The 18,458-nt window shown below is 40.1% G+C and overlaps 1 protein-coding gene across 1 annotated transcript in view; it reads left to right on the forward strand.

Annotated features, from left to right (window-relative positions):
• The window catches only part of RAPGEF1 (Rap guanine nucleotide exchange factor 1), a 184,749-nt gene that overhangs the window by 91,534 nt on the left and 74,757 nt on the right, over positions 1 to 18,458 (forward strand). Inside the window, exons 2-3 of the mRNA XM_042781458.1 lie at positions 7,119 to 7,258; positions 7,843 to 7,956. Coding sequence (XP_042637392.1) covers positions 7,119 to 7,258; positions 7,843 to 7,956 — 254 coding nt within the window. The remainder of the gene's footprint in view (positions 1 to 7,118; positions 7,259 to 7,842; positions 7,957 to 18,458) is intronic.

An 18,458-nucleotide genomic window follows, 5' to 3' on the forward strand; every position in this document is an offset into this window, starting at 1 on the left:
TAAGGCACTTGACTGCTAACCAGAAGGCTGGTGGTTCAAGCCCACCAGCCACTCCTCGGAAGGAAGATGGGGCAATCTACTTCCATAGTGATACTGCGGAAACCCAAGGAGGGGTCACTATGAGTCGGGTCTGACTCGACGGTACATAACAACAACAATATATTTAAAGTATTAAATGGCTGGGGGGGGGGGAGGAAAATAGGGCATGCCTTTTTAGGAAGCTCTGGTGGCGTAGTGCCTTAGGCATTGACTGCTAACCAGAAGGCTGGCGGTTCAAACCCACCAGCCACTCCTTGGAAGGAAGACTAGGCAATCTACTTCCATAGTGATACCACCTCAGAAACCCAAGGAGGGTTTTTGCTATGAGTCGGATCCGACTCCACTACAGTGACTTTGGGTTTGGTTTTTTTTTTCATTTTTAGAACTACAGATATTTTTCCATTGCATTGGCGTTTTATTCCCTAATTTTCAATCAGTGTCACATATTTTCTGTGAAATTTTTTTGTTTACTAAAGAAACATTCCCCCCTCCGGGGGGTGTTTTTTGGTCAATTGATTTGTTCATCTGTTAAATGAATGATGATTGAGCATCTCCTATGGGCGAGGTACCATTGTCAGCTCTGAGGCTACAAGTGTGAACTAGACAGGCACGGTCCTCAGGGAGCTTACATTCCTGTCATGGAGACAAGCACATGAATATATCAGTAAGATGGTTTCAGATGCTGGAAGGTACTGTGGTTAGTGGTAAGTAAGATAAAAAAGGCTAGCCTAGGGGGTTTTTTTTGTTTGTTTTAAACAGCGTTATTGAAGGGCAGTGTTTGCACAGGGAGATAGCTCAGGGGGCAGGAATGCATAGGAAAAAAGGACAAAAGGAAGAGTTAACTACAGGGAAGAAGTGGGAAGAGAGCTGTTACGTTGTGAGGAATTGCAGTCAATGTCATGAAACAAAATATATATGAACTGCTGCATGGACAATGAACATGCTCTGTAAAGTTTTACCCAAATCACACACACACACACACACACACACACACAAACCCAAATTATTGAAGTAGAATTTACATATCATTGCAATTCACCCATTTAAAGTACAATTCAGTGTTTTTTAGTATTTCACAGGGGTGTGCAACCATTGTCACTTTCTAATTTTAGACCGTTTTCATCCCCTACCAAAAGAAAGCCCCTCTCTTTTAGCAGTCACTCCCCTTACTTATCCATCCCCAGTCCCAGGCAGCCACTAATCTACTTTCTGTCTCTGTAGATTTGCCTGTTCTGTACATTTCACATAAATGGTGGTCTTCTGTGACTGGTTTCTTTTACTTAACATCATGTTTTCAAGAGTCATCCATACTGTAGCATTTTTTAGTACTTCATTCCTTTTTTATGGCTGAATAGTATTGCATGTATGAGTATGTTCTGGTTACTTAGCGCCGCTCTGACTGGAATATACCACAAATGGGATGGCTTTAACAAATGGGTTTACTCTTACAGTTTGGAGGCTTTAAGTCTGAGTTCAAAGTGCCAGGCTCTAGAGGCTGGGTGAAAGCCCCTCAACCTTGGGCTTCAGCTCTGCCTCTTGTTCCCAGGCCACTGAAACTAGAAGCATCTCTTCACTCAGGCAGCTACTGGCTGCTGAGGTTAACAAGCCCAAGGTTGACAAATAAAATGGCACAGTCTCGATGTTACCAAACCACACAGCAGGTCATTGATTCAGGTCCATTGAAAGGCCCAAGAGCAACAGAGCATGGCAGGCTGCTAAACAAGGACATGGTTACATGCAGGGTTCAAGCGTGCCATGAGCTAGAGACTCTGCCCAAAGCTGTTTCTTATATACAGGAAGCAGACCATATCCCTAAAGCAGCTACTCAGCTGCTTGTGGTAGATCCCACCATGGAGCTGATTGCCAGTCTCATCATGGGGAATAACTACCACCAGCTGCCCAGCCACTCAACCAGGCCCAGCCAAGTTGACACACAAACTTAACTACCACAGAATATATTACATTTATTTACCTCTTCGTTAGTTGATGGACATTTAGATTGTTTTTACTTTAGGACTCTTATAGATAATGCTGTTACGGACATTTATGTACAAGTCGTGTAAACAAGTCGTGGTATGTACTCAGGAGTGAATTTAACCTTTTGAGGAACTGTCAGACATTTTTCCCAAAGGAGCTATGCCATTTTACAATTCAGTCAGCAGTGTATGAGGATTCCAGTTTCTTCACATCCTCACCAACACTTGTTATTGTCTATCTTTTAGATTATAGCCATCCTAATGGGTATAAGGTAGTATCTAGTGATTTTTATTTCCCTAATGGGCAGATAATGTTGAGCATCTTTTCGTATGTTTATTGGCTATACATATATCTTTTTAAAGAAATGTCTATTCAAATCTTTTGCCCCCCCCCTTTTTTCTCCTGAATTATATTTATTTTGTTGTTGAGAATATACACAGCAAAACATACACAAGCCCCAAAGTTTCCATATGTACATTTAGAGAAATTGATTACATTCTTCTAGTTTTGCAGCTACTCTCATCCTCTTTTTCTGAGTTGGTCCTCCCTCATCAATGAAAATTCAGTGCCCCAAGGTTTCTTAAATTATCTTTCAAGTTGCTGTTGTTCATGAGGTTTTCAGGGCCTTTTGGAAGCAGATCACCAGGCCTTTCTTCTGAGGCTGTTGTCAGGTTGATCTCATATTTAAAAAAAAAAAAAAAACTCAGGCAGTAAATCTTTACGGAAGTAGTTTGTCCCATCTTCCTTCTGCAGAGTGGCTGGTGGGCTTGAACTACCAACCTTCTGGTTAGCAGTCAGATGCCTTAGGCACTATGCCACCAGAGCTCCTTTGATCCCATGTAGATGGTTCTTAAAAGAGCATAATACCGAAGGCATACCTTTTGGCTGGGTAAGCTAACTATTTAGCTTAACTGTTGTTTGGTTTTAAGATAACTTATGGGGATATTTTAAGATTATCTCATGGCAATGAAGAAAACCAAAGATGCATGGAAACAGTTGGTCCAAGGGACTGATAAACTGCACAATCCTACATGATCCTTAGCCTATACGACTATGAGACCAAAAGAACTAGCTGGTACCTGGATACTGCTGTCAACCACTCAGAGGAGGATCTATGTAGGAGATCCTGGATAGAGTAGGAGGAAACGTGGAACAAAACTCAAAATCATTTTTAAAAAAAAAAAAAAAAAGGCCCAGGTTTGCTGGTCTGAAAGAGCCAGGTGAAACCCCTGAGACTATGGCCCCTAGTTGCCCTTTAGGCCTGGAATTGAACCCACTCCTGTGGCTTCCAGCCAAACAAAAGACAGGCATATGAGCTGAACTTTTAGATTAGGTAGATACACTCCTTGGAGAGATCAATCATGGGAGAATAGAAAGGCTGTGTATGCACAGGGAGACAGCTCAGGGGGGAGGAGTGCATGGAGGGATGGACACAGGGAAGAGGTAATGGGGAGGAAGGGGAAAAGGAGCTGTTGCATTGTGGGAGATTGCAGTCAATGTCATGAAACAAAGTGTATGTGAGCTGCTGTATGGAAAATGATTGTGCTCTGTAAACTTTCTCCCAAATCACAATTTAAAAAAAGAAGATTTTCTCATGGCAGTAGTTTCAGAATGGCTAATGACATCTTTTCACGTGTTGGTGGCCATTTGAATGTTGTCTTTGATAAACTGTCTATTTAAATCCTCTGCCCATTTGATGATTGAGTTATTTGTCTTTTTGTTGTTAATTCGTCTGAGTTACATATATATTTTGATTACTGGATTCTTGTTGGCTGTATGGTTTCCAAAGATACTGTCCTAGTTGTTCGCTTGTCTTTTTGCTTTTTTGGTAAAATCTTTTTTGATGAACAAAAAAGTTTTAATTTTTATGAGATCCCATTTATTTATTTCTTCTTTTGCTGTTGGCCCCTTTGTTATTATATTAGATAATCTATTGTTGAAAGGTCAGCTTTTGCACATTTTTAATTGGATTATTTATCTTTTTTTATTGAGTTATTAAATTTTTATTGTATTTCTGAATGCAAGTCCCTTATCAGATGTATGATTTGCAAATCTTTTTTTTTTTTTTTCAATTCTGTAAATTATCTTTTCACTTTCTTGGTGGTATTGTTTGCAGCATAAATTTTAATTTTTATGAAGTCCTATTTATCTGGTTTTTTTTTTTCTTTTGTTGCATGTGCTTTTGGTGTTATATCTGAGAAGTCTTTGCCTAACTCAAGATCATGAAGATTTACTACTACGTTTTCTAAGAATTTTGTAGTTTCAGCTTGTATATTTAGGTCTGTGGTGCATATTGAGTTAATTTTTTGTGAATAGTGTGAGGTCAGGGTACAACTTAATTCTTTGCATATGGAAATCTAGTTATCCCAGCACCATTTATTGAAAAACTATTTTTCCCTATTGAATTGTCCTGGTGCCCTTGTTGGAAATCAATTGACCATGAATGTATTGGTTTATTTCTGGACTCTTTCATCTGTTGTGTTGACCTGTATGTCTATGCCATTACCACAGTGTCTTGATTACTGTAGCTTTGCATTAAGTTTTGAAATTAGAAAGTATAAGCCCTCCAAACTTTGTTGTTCTTTTCCAAGATTGTCTTGGCTGTTTTGGGTCCCTTGCATCTCGCAGTGGTTAAAACGCTTGGCTGCTAACCAAAAGGTCAGCAATTTGAACTTACCAGCTGCTCTGTGGGAGAAAGATACGGTAATCTTCCATAAAGATTCACAGCCTTCTTGTTGTTGTTACTTGCTGTCGAGTTGAACCAGACTCATAGTGACCCTTCCTTGGGTTTCCGAGGCGGTATCACTATGGAAGTAGATTGCCCACCTTCCTCCTGAGGAGTGGCTGGTGGGTTTGAACCGCCAGCCTTCTGGTTAGCAGTCACGTGCCTTAGGCACTATGCTACCGGAGCTCCTACAGCCTTAAGAAGGAGGAAGGGAAATGGTAGACACAGGGAATAAGTGGGAAGAGTGCTGTTACATTGTGGGGATTGCAATCAGTATCACACAATACAATGTGTATGAATTGTTGAATGGAAAACCAATTTGCTCTGTAAACTTTTCCCAAAATCACAATTTAAAATAAAAGATTTACAGCTTGAAACCCTGTGGAGAGGTTCTGCTTCTACTCTGTCCTGTAGAGTTGCTGTGAATCAGAATCAACTTGATGGCACTGGGTTTGTGTTTCCATGTGAATTTTAGGATCAGTTTAATTTCTACAGAGGAAAAAAAAAAAAAAGCCAGCTGGGATTTTGATACGAATTACATTGAGTCCATTTGGGGAGTATTGCCATCTTAACAATCGTAAGATTTTTGATCCATAAACGTAGCACATCTTTCCATTTTTTTAGATTGTCTTTATTTTCTTTCAGCTATATTTTTATAGTTATCAATGTATGTCTTGCACTTTGTGTGTGTGTGTGTGTGTGTGATTTGGGTGAAAGTTTACAGAGCAAATTCATTTTCCATTCAACAGTTCATACACATTTTGTTTCATGACATTGATTACAATGCCCATAATGTAATAGCTCTTTCCCAGTTCCTCTCTGTGGTTACTTTTTCTCTGTATCCTTCTTTCCTATGCATTGCTGCTCTCTGAGCTATCTCCCTGTGCAAATGCTGTCTTTCTGATCTCTCATGGTTGACTGTTCTAAGGAGTGTGCCTACCTGGTGTAAATGTTCACCTTATAGGCCTGTCCATTGTCTGGCTGGAAACCACACGAATGGGTTCAATTCCAGACCTGAAGGATGACTAGGAGTCATAGTCTTGGGGATCTCACCAATCTCTATCAGATCAGTAAGCCTAGTCTTTTTTTTTTTTTTTTTGCAGTGAGTTTTGTTCAACATTTTTCTCCCACTCTATCTAGGAACTCCTATTTTGATCCTCCCCAAGTAGCTGACAGTGGTAGCCGGGCACCATATACTTCTTTTGGTCTCAGGGTCATGTAGGCTGAGGTTCCCATGGTCCACTAGTCTCTTGGACTAATAATTTCCATGTGTCTTTGATATTCTTTCATCTTTGCTCCAGGTGAGGAGTGACCAATTTTGCATCTTAAATGTCCACTCATAAGCTTTTAAGACCCCAGTTGCCACTCACCGAAGTAGGATGTAGAACAGTGTTTTTGTGTAGTATGTTGTGCCAATTGAGCTTGATGTCCCCTGCAACCATGGTCTGGAGCCCATAGGCCCAAGTCTTATACTTCTTTTGTTAAATTTATACCTAAGTATTTTATTCCTTTTGATGGTACTGTAAATAGAATTTTTTAAAATTTCATTTTCAGTATATTCATTGCTAATGAATGGAAAGATAATTTTTGTGTATTGATCTTGTATCCCACAACCTTGCTGAGTTTGCTTTAGTTCTAATGATATTTTAGTGGATTGCTTGGGATTTTCCATATACAAGATCATGTTATCTACAAATAGAGATAGTTTTACTTCCTCCTTTCTAGTCAGCATGCCTTTTACTTTTTTTTTTTTTCCTAGTTTTCCTGACTGCAACTTCCACTACAATGCTGAATAGAAGTGGTGAGAGCAGATACCCTTGTCCTATTTCTGATATTAAGATGAACGCTTGCAGCCTTTCAACAATGGCCAGGGGGTTTTGACCACTTTAGTTCTGCTTCATTCTCCACTGCCAACTCTGGGACCTTGCCCATGTCACTTGTTGCAGTTCCCTCACCTGAAAAAGGATGAGATTAATTAGAAAGACCTTTCTTTCCAGTTCTTCCTTCCCTCTCCTTCTGTGATTTTTCTTTGGTATCTTTTTTTTTTTTTTTTAGGTAGTTCTCTTTGAATATTTGCTAGAGCATTGTATGAACTTTATGAGTCTACTTAGTAATGTTTGTGAGGTCTTTTTGCATACCTGTTTTGATCACCTTCGCCTTCCACAGTTCTGAACAACCTAACCTAGAAGGAAATTTCAGAAATTGAGGCATGCAAGAGAAATGTCTTAATAGAGTCATATTTCCTTTCCTTTGAAACTCTGAGTGGACAGGAAAAACAAAAATTGTTTGGGGAAGATTGCTCATTTCCATGAAAGGTCAGTGAACCACAGCTTCTTCCACTCTGCCCTCTAACAGGCAGTGCCCTTTTTGTTTTCAGACTCTCAGCGTTCTCATCTCTCCTCCTTCACCATGAAGCTGATGGACAAATTCCACTCACCCAAAATCAAGAGAACACCATCAAAGAAGGGAAAACCAGCTGAGGGGTCTGTGAAGATTCCAGAGAAGCCTGTGAACAAAGTAAGCTGAATCTCTTTAGGTGTTTTTCTGGTCTTTGCCTGCTTCCAATGATACTAGTTGGTGCTATTTTTAAGTTACTTCCCTGGGGATTGAGCTTTCAGTACATAACACCTATTCCATAGCATTCCACGGTTCCAGGTGGGGCCTTTAGTGACCTTGGGAAATATGAACCTTTAGGATGGTGAGTGAGCATCATGCTATTCAGAGTCAAGCTCAGTTGGCTAGAACAGTTCTCCTTTTCCAGATGTGTCATCCTCTGGGCATTTAAAATAGCTCAGTGTATCATATTCACACCCCAGGATGCTGTCTCCCTGCCCCAGAGATCCCACATTGGCCTGGCACACACACACATACTGGGAAGTTTGTGGTGCCCAGATCATCCATCATTCGGCTTTAAAGGGTCTGTGCTCTTAAACACACAACACCCTTGAAACTCAGCCAAAGATGTTCTCAAGCACTAGTAACCTCAAAAGGGTGAGTCAAGCCAGATATATTGAGACAGCTGTTGATTTTCATCAACCCCTCCCTTCAGCTTAAAACGGCCATTTCAAGCTCTGTAGGAATCCAGGTTTCCTCTCTTCCAGGAGGCAACAGACAGATTTCTACCAGAGAGCTACCCTATCCCCTTGGATCTGGAGCAGCAGGCAGTAGAATTTATGTCCACCAGTGCTGTGGCTTCCAGGTCTCAAAGGCAGAAGGTCAGTGTAACGTTAAGAACAATTGGGTTTGCCTTGCCTTCTACTGCAGGATCCTGGTCCCATGGTTTTGGGGATGAAAACAGTCTATTGCCGTATCATATGAGCTGATTGTTGGATGGGGTGGCGACTGTGGGGTCAAGGGCCATGGGTAAAAGCAAGAGTTAATCTAAGCCCTCGTGGTCTGTGGAAAGGAGCTCAGTACTCCAGGGTGAGAAGTCAGGGATCCTTTCTAGGTTTGGTTTGGGTGTGCTGTGTGGGTCTCACAGGTTCCAGGAGGAAGTGGGTGAGTCTCGTTTCTCAAGACCAGCTGTTCTTTCCTTGAATTACTAAGATGGTCTGAATAGTTTCGAAGAAGAAAGGCTTCTAAAGGGTAAGATGCTCTTTCAGACATCCAGCTCTAGCAAGACTCATGGAGCGTGGTAAGACTGCCAATAGCCCAAGTGCATTCAGAGCTGACACAGCGTTTCTTTTGCTTTGGTGGAGTCTTTTCTTAGCCCCATGCTAAGTGCTTCAGATACTATCTTACTTAATCCCCCTAACAACCCTCGGAAGCAGAAACTTATTTTGTAGAAAAGGAAACAGAAGCTTTAGGGATATTAAGCATTTGGCCAAAGACAGAAAAAAAGTGGGAAGCTGAAATTTGAACACAGGCCACCTGACATCAAAGTCTGAATTCTCATGATGCTATATGTCCTCTTTACAAAAGCCAGAGTAAAAGGTGCCCTAGTGGTACAGTGATTAAGCGCTCAGTTGCTAACCGAGAAGTCACTGGCTTAAACCCACCTGCCACTTCACGGGAGAAAAATGTGGCAGTCTGCTTCCAAAAGGATGACAGCCTTAGAAATTCTATGGGGCAGCTCTGCTCTGTCTTTAAGGTTACTATGAGTTGGAATTGACTTGTGGCAGTGGAACTTTTTCAAATTTGAAAGCCAGAGTTTATTTTTTTCATATCTCATAAGTAAAAATAAATTTTTTAATAAAAAGTAAACTTAGGAATGCAATATAAAAACCAGGCTTGCAGACAAATAGATCCTTAATCTTCTCTTGATTATGCATAACATAATTTATAGTAGCATTATTGTCACAGCCACTGACTTAATGCAACTGGCAAACACTACTGTGTTACACAACACATAATTCTTTAATTTTGCATTTATTTTTGTTTTTTATGTTGACAGGAAAATACCTTAAAACTGTAGTGAAAAGTGTAGGAATTAAAGGTTTTAGATCCACAAGTATTATGTTGAGTAATAATTTGTCCCCTCTGTTAGCAAAAGGACCCTGATGACCAAGAGTGAAATACTATTTACCAGGTTGATCTAAATTCCAGATTGAAGAAGAATATTAAAGTGGAAGATTTGGTCTGCCACATTATTTTTTAATTACAATCTGCTTAGCAACCTCTTGGAACTGAGTTTAATATTAAACTCTAAGAAGAATATTTAAGTTATCATCTAACATTAGTCCAGGTAGCCAGATTAAAATGATTTACCAATGACTGTGTTCTACTAAGGAACTCTGATAGGAAACTCTGTTCATGCCAGTCAATTCTTGAATTTATTTTTCCCTTTATTACACCAGGAGAGGTCCTAGGGGAAGACTTGATGCTGAAATAACCCTTCACTTAGTGTGAGTTCCTGCAGACTCCAGGAGATATTTGACAATATCTAGAGACATTTGTGGTGGTTAAAACTAGGGAGTCATGCAGGTACTACTGGCATCTAGTGGATAGAGGCCAGAAATCCTGGTAAACATGCACAGTGCAGCCCCCCCTCAACCCCAACAAAGAGTTATCCAACCCAAAATATCAATAGTGCTGAGATGGGAAAACCCTGTTATATAGCAAGGAGCTGTAGGTGTGATCTTTATTCAACAAAGAATGTTACCACTCCTTTTGTCTTCCCCCTCTAAGGGGTTTGAGTTACTGTGCTCTGCCTCAAGTCAGCTGCATGGACAAAGTGAGTAGAATCTGCCAAGGAGTATAAGCCTAGAAAACTACATCAGAACAATCTTACCACCTGTCTGTCGTTTGCTATCATTAATAATTTATTATTTACTAGCATGTATGTAACTCTCTCACCATTTATAGCATGCTATGTGAACAACAGGCTTATGTTCACATAGACCTCATTTCATCTGTGTTTATGTACATAGCTGTCCCTGTTTAAATCAATTGGAAATTGAATCTTAGATGGATAGAGGTACAGCTTCAAATTTAACTACCCTATATTGAGGGCCTGTTTTTTGTGCATACCCTGTTCAGGATGGTTTCACAGATGCTGTCTTGTTTAATCCTCACTTTAATCTTATGGGAAAGCTTTTATTATTCCCACTATACAGAGAGTTTTCTCTCTTGCCCAGGTTTTCTTAATCAAAATCTCTGTTGTCTTTCTAGACTGGTTCTATTTAGATATATGTGTAACTTGTTAACATCTTTTTACTTAAATTTGAAAATTCAAAGTACTCTGTGATGAATGTATGAACTCTTTTGAAACTTTTTTTAAAATATATTGTATTGAAATATAATTTATGTACAGTGAAATACACAAAACTAAAGTGACTTTTAAAAAACCCTGGCAGTGAGCTGTGAAGAGTGCAAAAGTAGTAGTGAGAAGGAGCACAGACTGGGAGTCCAAAGACCACAGTCCCAATATCACAATTATAGTTAGTACTGTTCAAAAATAGCCTGAGCGGCCAGGGAGCTGGGAGGTCTCCATCTCTGAGAGCATTTCTTTAGACAGGTTGGATCCTGGAGCTCTTATCGAGCAGATTCATGAAAGGACTTACCTTTTGACTCTCAAGAAAGGAAGCCAGGGAAATGCTGCTGCGGGAGAACACGCTGGCTCAGGCAGTACTGTGATGTGCTGATTGTAACTGACTTCTGTGTATTAGACATTTCTTCTTACTAGGCAATTCCTGTTTTGATCCAGTAGAAAGAATTAATGTTGCATTACCTTGAAGAAATCCTATGATTCCAGTTTTTTATTACAGGTAGTCCCCAACTTACAACAGGGCTCTGTTCCGACGACTCCATCATTAAGTCGGTTCTGATGTAAGTCAAATACTTTTTTTTTTTTTTAAGTTTTCATTATTATTGCCTTTTATCATCAATATCTTTAAAATCTGATCTTTTTTTGTCTTTGGGGGGTTGGCATGAGAGATGACATCAGCAAATTATGCATTGCAACACTGTATGTAGTACAATATTACTGACATAAGATGTGAAAAAAAAAAAGACTTTTTAAGTGCAGTTTGGTGTAACTTGAATATGTCATAGGTTGGGGACTACCTGTTTAGTGATTCCAGTTGGCTTCTCCCCAAGCTTAGCGCAAATTTAGATGTCTCATACACTATCCTAAAGGGTTGGGAGCAGGCCTTTGAACGAGTTCATTGTGGTTTGACCCCTGTTGAGAGTTTGCATTTCCACCCCAGATACACTGAATCAGAACCTACATTTTAACAAGATCCCCAGCTGATTCTTACCTGGGCCAAGTGCTTAACCAGTGCACATCAGGACTTCTTTGTTTTATTATTCCAAACCAAAACTCACTGCCGTCGTGTCTGATCTGACTCGTAGTGACCCCTCCTTGGGTTTCTGAGGCAGTATCACTGTGGAAGTACATTGCCCAGTCTTCCTTCTGAGGAGTGGCTGGTGGGTTTGAACCACCAGCCTTCTGGTTAGCAGTCAAATGCCTTAGGCACCACACCACCAGTAGCAGGTATATATTATCATATACTGGTATAGTATCTCTTAGATTTTATAACATACTTCCCTGCATACTCTCACTCAGTCTCCGCATCAACCTCTTTAAATACGCAGGGCAGAAATTCTTCTCCCCATTTTGCATATGAGGAGCCTGAAGTCTCCTCATTCCCACACCCAGGACTTGGCCCTCTTTCTGCTCCTGACAGGCTCCTATAGTTCCCAGGCTCATTTGCACCAATGGTGACACCCAGCTGCCCATAGCAGGAGTAGGTGGAAAGGGGATGCATCTGCCTCTCTGAGGTTATATGACAAAGGCAACTTCAGTAAAGCCAAGGCATTGGGTTCCCTGTTCTAGCTAGTGATTTGTATAGGTGTCTCATTCTAAATTCTTCTGAGTATTGGCTGTTTTTGCAAGAAGCCTCAGTTTAACAGCTAAAGGGCCAAGGGGATGCACAAAGCTCATCAGAGGCCATTAATTCTGCGAGTGGAATTTGCTGGAGAGTTAATGGACAAAACCTGGCACTGTTAAGTTGTAGCCTCCTTTGTTAGAAGCCCAGGGCAGCTTTACTCTTAAATGGCTGATTTGATTTCTCTGCAAATGACAGAAAAATTCTCTCTTTGCTGTGACATGCCTTGCCTCTTTTGAATGTCTTCCATTGTCAGGTTTGTCCCTTTCTCCCTAGCAAACCTGATGCCACATTTTCTTAAAATATTACATATTTCCTCACCACGTTTCATCTGTATTGGCTTCTAATGCTTTCTTCTGTGCTAAGATAGCTGTTTTTCTGTGATAGTCCTCCTGTTGCCAGACTGACTGTGGTGATTACTTCAGACACAGGTTCCCCCAGCGCCCTGTAGGTGATGTTGAAGTGAAGCAGAGAGCACGTGCCCATGAGGTGAAAAAACAATGCCTAGCATCTTAGAAATGGACAGTATATAAGGATATATGCCAGATAGTAAAAGGAGAAAACTAAAGGGGAGGAGAAAAGTAAAAGGGGTAGCGTAATAAGGATGGAGGGAAGGATGCTTTCCTCCTCGCCCCTTGGAGAAGTATATCTTAGTGATCTGTAGAACGCCTTTTGGGAAGTATTCCCATGGAGAGACAGTAAGTTGGGTCTTTGAAAGTTGTCTGATTAAAGTAACTATTTACTTCTTGATCCCACTTATATTCTTTTCTTTTGATATTCCCAGCAAATAAAATGCCTCCACTATTAAAATTTTTTCATTTAAAATGACATTCCCATTATTTTAGAAGAAAGAGCTAATTTTCAGAATCATAATCAGTTTTCATTATATTCCTATCATTTAAATGTTTTTTTAGATTATTGTTTAAATAAGCCTTCTCTGGAAATAATCTCCTGAGCCTAGATTGCTTTTATTTGCATTCTCTGGACCTCAAAGAAAGGACAGAGGACAGTTTTCCTCATATACACTCCTCTTAATTTGCATTGGACAGTTCATGATCACTTCTCCTTAAGCAGATTATTCATTTTGGGATTTACCAATTTTGCACTTTTTTTCCTTTAAATTTTATTTTGTTATTGAGAATATACACAGCAAAACATATACCAGTTAAACAGTTTCTACATGTATAATTTAGTGAGATTGGTTACATTCTTTGAGTTGTGTAGCCATTTTCACCCTCCTTTTCTGAGTTGTTCCTCCTTCCTTAACATCAGCTCACTGTGTAGTAACTAGCTTACAAACAGCCATCTAGATGCAACAATGGGTCTCTTCTCATCCAGAGCAAAGAAAAATGAAGAAAATCAAAGACACATGGAAACAATTATTCCAACGAACTAGTGGACCGTGGAACCTCAGCCTATATGACCATGAGATCAGAAGAGCTAGATGGTGCCTGGCTACCACTGTCAACCACTCAGAAAGGGATCATTGCAGGAGATCCTGAACCGAGTGGGAGAACAATGTGGAACAAAACTCTACATCATAAAAAAGACTAGGTTTTCTGTCTGATAGAACCTGGTGAGACCCCCAAGACTATTGCCCCCAGTTACCCTTCAGGCCTAGAATTGGACTCACGCCCATGGCTTCCAGCCAAACAGCTGACAAGCATATGTTGTTGTTGTTGTTTGCCGTCAAGTCGGCCCCGACTCATAGCGACCCCTCCTTGGGTTTCCGAGGCAGTATCACTACGGAAGTAGGATTGCCCAACCTTCTTTCCGAGGAGTGGCTGGTGGGTTTGAACCCCCAGCCTTCTGGTGAGCAGTCAAGTGCCTTAGGCACTGTGCTACCAAAGCTCCTTGACAAGCATATAGGTTGAACATTTACATCAGGTAGATATACGGTCCTTAGAACAATCAATCATGAGAGAACAGAAGGGCAGGATTTGCACAAGGAGATAGCTCAGGACGGGAATGCTAGGAAAGAAGCACACAGGGAGGAGGTAACTACAGGGAAGAGGAGGGAAGAGAGCTATTACATTGTGGGGAATTGCAGTCAGTGTCATGAAACAAAATGTGTATGAAAGTGTGTTATGAACTGCTGTACAGAACATGAATTTGCTCTGTAAACTTTCACCCCAATTACAATAAAAATTAAAAAAAAAAAAGAATCAACTCACTGCCTCTTAAGGTTCCTATCTAATCTTTTGAGTTGTCAATTTGATCTCAGGAATAGTTCTTAAATAAAAGCATAATGTTCAAGGCAGACATTTTACTAGTTAAGCTAAACTTTTGGTTTAAGGTTTAAAGGTTGTCTCAGGGCAGTATTTTCAGGGGTTCCAGGGTTCCAGAAGGAGAATTTGAAAATGAGTCTATGAGAATTTAAAGTTCTATATTTTCCCCTTTTGATCAGGATTCTTCTGTGGAATCTTTGATGAAAATGCTCAGTAATAGACAGGCACCATGCAGTTCTGGTCTTATTGCAAAGAAGGCAGTTGTTCAGGAAGGCAATTAGCCACACATTCCGTGTCCTTCTTGTATTCCTGACTTTCCTTCTTGGTCTCTTGTTTCAGGTGAATAGAGCCCAATTGTTGTGCCTTTGATGACCACTTGCAAGCTTTTAAGACCCCAGGCACTACACAGCTAACTAGAAGATAGAACAGAGGCACTAAACCCATTATTAGGCTAATTAACTGGGGTGTTCCATGAAACCATGACTCGAAATCTCCAACCAAGAAACCAAATTCCATGAGGTGTTTGGTTTTACATAATCAGCCTGAGCTATTCTTTTTTTTTTTCCTGGCAAGGGGAGGTGTCGTAAATATATCTATCACACGACTTTTGCCAATTTAGCTTTTCATAGGTACACAACTTAATGACAGTAATTAATAGTAATTGGCTATGTAACCTTACCCTTATATAAATTTTCCATTACCATTTCTCCCCTCTCTCATGCCCCTGGTATCCACTAATTTTTATATTGATATTGATAATTATTTATTTATTTATATAGATAATTAGACTCGGAAATGGTTTCCAAAAATATTCTTCCAACTTTTGTCACTGTACATTTGCCTTTTCCTATATTTTTATATAAGTGGAGCCATAGAATATTGTTTTGTGATTGGCTTATTTCACTCAGCATAATGTCTTCAAGCTCAATCCATACTGTAGCGTGTATCAAGACTTCATTTCTCCTACTGGCTGAGTAGTATGCCATTGTATGTATATAACACATTTTGTTTATCTGTTCATCTGTTGATGGGCATTTAGGTTTGTTTTTGTTTTTGTTGTTTTTTATTGTGCTTTGGGTGAAAGTTTACAGAGCAGATTCATTTTATATACAGCAGTTCATACACATTTTGTCTCATGACATTGACTGTAATTTCTCAAAATGTAGCAGCTCTCTTGCCTCTTCCTCCCCATAGTTACCTCTTCCCTGTGTCCTTCCCTCCCAGGCACTCCTGCCCCCTTAGCTGTCTCCCTGTACATACACTGCCCTTCTGTTCTCCCATGATTGATCTCTGCAAGGAGTGTATCTACCTGATGTGAATGTTCAGCCCATATGCCTATCTATTATTTGGCTGGAAGCCACAGGAGTAAGTTCAATTCCAGGCCTGAAGGGCAGCTAGGGGCCATAGTCTCAGGGGTTTCACCTGGCTCTACCAGACTAGCAAACCTAGTCTTTTTTTTTTTTTTTTTTTTTATGATTCTGAGTTTTGTTTCACATTGTTCTTGATGGGCATTTAGGTTGTTTCCACCTTTTGGCTATTGGGAATAATGCTGCAGTAAACATTGGTGTATAAGTCTCTTTGAGTCTCAGATTTCAAGTCTTTTGAGTATATATCTAGGAGTGAAATTGTTGGGTCAGATGGTAGTTCTATTTTTAGTTTTTTGAGGAACTGCCACACTATTTTCCACAGCAGCTGTACCATTTTACATTCCCACCAGCAATGGGTAAGTGTTCCAGTTTTCCCACATCCTTACCAACATTTGTTATTTTCTCTTTCTTTTTGTCATAGCCATCCTAGTGGGAATGAAATATATCTCATTATGGTTTTAATTTACGTTTCTCTGCTGCCTAATGACAGTGAGCATCTTCTCATGTGTTTGGTGGCCATTTGAATGTCCTCTTAGGTGAAATGTGTATTCAAGTTCTTTGCTCATTTTATGATTAGGTTATTTGTCTTTTTGTTGTTAAGTTATTGAAGTTTTATTTTTATGTTTATATCGATAATTAGACTCTTATTGGATATGGTTTCCAAAAATATTCTCCCAATTGATAGCTTGTGTTTTCACCTTTTTGGTAAAGTCTTTTGATGAACAAAAGTGTTTTTTTGTTGTTGTTTTGTTTTTTCCATTGTGATTTGGGTGAAAGTTTACAGAGCAAATTCACTTTCCTTACAACAGTGCACATGCACTTTGTCTCAGGACATTGACTACAGTTTACCACAATGCAACAGCTCCCCTCCTCCCTCTCCCCATAGTTACCGTTTCCCTGTGTCCTTCCCTCCATGCACTCCTGCCCCCTGAGCTTTCTCCCTGTGCATACACAGCCCTTTTATTCTCCCATGATTGTTCTCTCCAAGGAGCGTATCTACCTAATTTAAATGTTCATCTCATATGCCTGTCTTTTGTTTGGCTGGAAGCCACAGGTGTGCATTCAATTCCAGACCTGAAGGGCAGCTAGGGGCCATGGTATCAGTGGTTCCATCAGGCTCTATCAGACCAGCAAACCTGATCCCGTTTATTTATTTATTTATTTATTTTCAAATGATTTTGAGTCTCCACATTGTTCTCCCACTCTATTCAGGATCTCCTATATAGATCCCCCTCTAAGTGGTTGACAGTGGTACCGGACACCATCTAGTTCTTCTGTTTTCAAAGTCGTATAAGCTGAGGATCGCATGGTGTACCAGTTGCTTGGACTGATTGTTTCCACAAATCTTTAGTTTTCTTCATTCTTCATTGCTCTGGACTAGGAGAGACCCATTGTTGCATCTAGATGGCCACTTATAAGCTTTTAAGATTCCAGTCACTACTCGCCAAAGTAGGATGTGGAACAATGTTTTGTGTAGTACGTTATGCCAATTGAGCTTGATGTCCCCTGCAACTATGGTCCTAACCCCACAGGTTCAACTAACTACTCGCTCCCTCTGGGTAGCTGACTGTGCCCAAGAAGTGACTACAACCTTGTCCCTGTCAGCTCTACTATATACCTGGAAATTCTTAAAGAACTTAGCAATACACTTGTAGAAACATTGTCTGCCAACGCTATACATGGTCTTGGGCACACTCACCCCTGCATAGACATAGCTAATAGTTCAGCCTGTCTACCCATCTATCCACCCATATAGCCATGCTTGCCTTCACTGACAACACAGTACTATATGTGCAAAAGGGTTCATCTTTGTTGTCTGTACCTCCCAAGTACCTCTCTGTGCTTTCCTTTTCCTCAAAGCCACTATGTTGATCACTCACATTTGGTACATTGCCCATCTCTTCACCCAAATCAATACTTGTCTCTACCTATCTAACAGTGTTCCTTCCCCTCCCCTCCCACCCTGCTAACCAACAAAGAAAATTTCCTTCCATATATAAACCTTTCCTTGACTTTTTACAATAACGGACTAATACAATATTTGTCCTTCTGTGATTGACTTATTTCGCTCAGCATAATGTACTCCAAGTTCATCCACATTATGCAGTGTTTTGCAGATTTTACGTTATTCTTTAGCATTGCATAGTTTCCATTGTGTGTATGTACCATAGTTTGGTTATCCATTCTTCAGTGGATGGACACCTAGGTTGTTTCTATCTTTTGGCTATTGTAAATAGTGCTGCAATGAACATGGGCGTACATATATCTGTTCTTGTCCTGGCTCTTGCTTCTTTAGTTTATATACCTAGTAATGAGATTACTGGATCAAATGGTATTTCTGATTCCAACTTTTTAAGGAATTCCTATAATGCTTTCCACAGTGGTTGTATCATCTTACAGTCCCACCAGCAGTGTATGAGGGTCCCAGTATCTCCACAGCCTCGCCAGCATTTGTTATTTTCTGTCTTGTTGAACTTTGCTGTGGTGATGTGTCTATTCATGTCTTCTGCCCATTTTTTAGTTGGATTGTTTGTCTTTTTGTTGTTGAGGTGTTGGAGTTTTCTGTAAATTTTAGAGATAAGTCATTGCCAAGTATTTTTTCCCAATCTGTAGGTTCTTTTTTCACTCTTCTGGAAAAGTCTTTGGAAGCACATAAGAATGTAATTTTTAGAAGATCCCATTCATCTAGTTTCTCTTCTGCTGTTTGTGCATTTTGGGTTATGCTTAATGGTCTATTTATGCCATAAATTGGGGCCCCTAAATTTGCCCCTACTTTTTCCTTGAGGAACTTTAT

The sequence above is a fragment of the Orycteropus afer genome, unplaced genomic scaffold (genome assembly GCF_000298275.1).
Source record: "Orycteropus afer afer isolate SDZICR_OR568_19922 unplaced genomic scaffold, OryAfe1.0 scaffold00123, whole genome shotgun sequence".
In the NCBI taxonomy this organism is placed as follows: Eukaryota; Metazoa; Chordata; class Mammalia; order Tubulidentata; family Orycteropodidae; genus Orycteropus; species Orycteropus afer.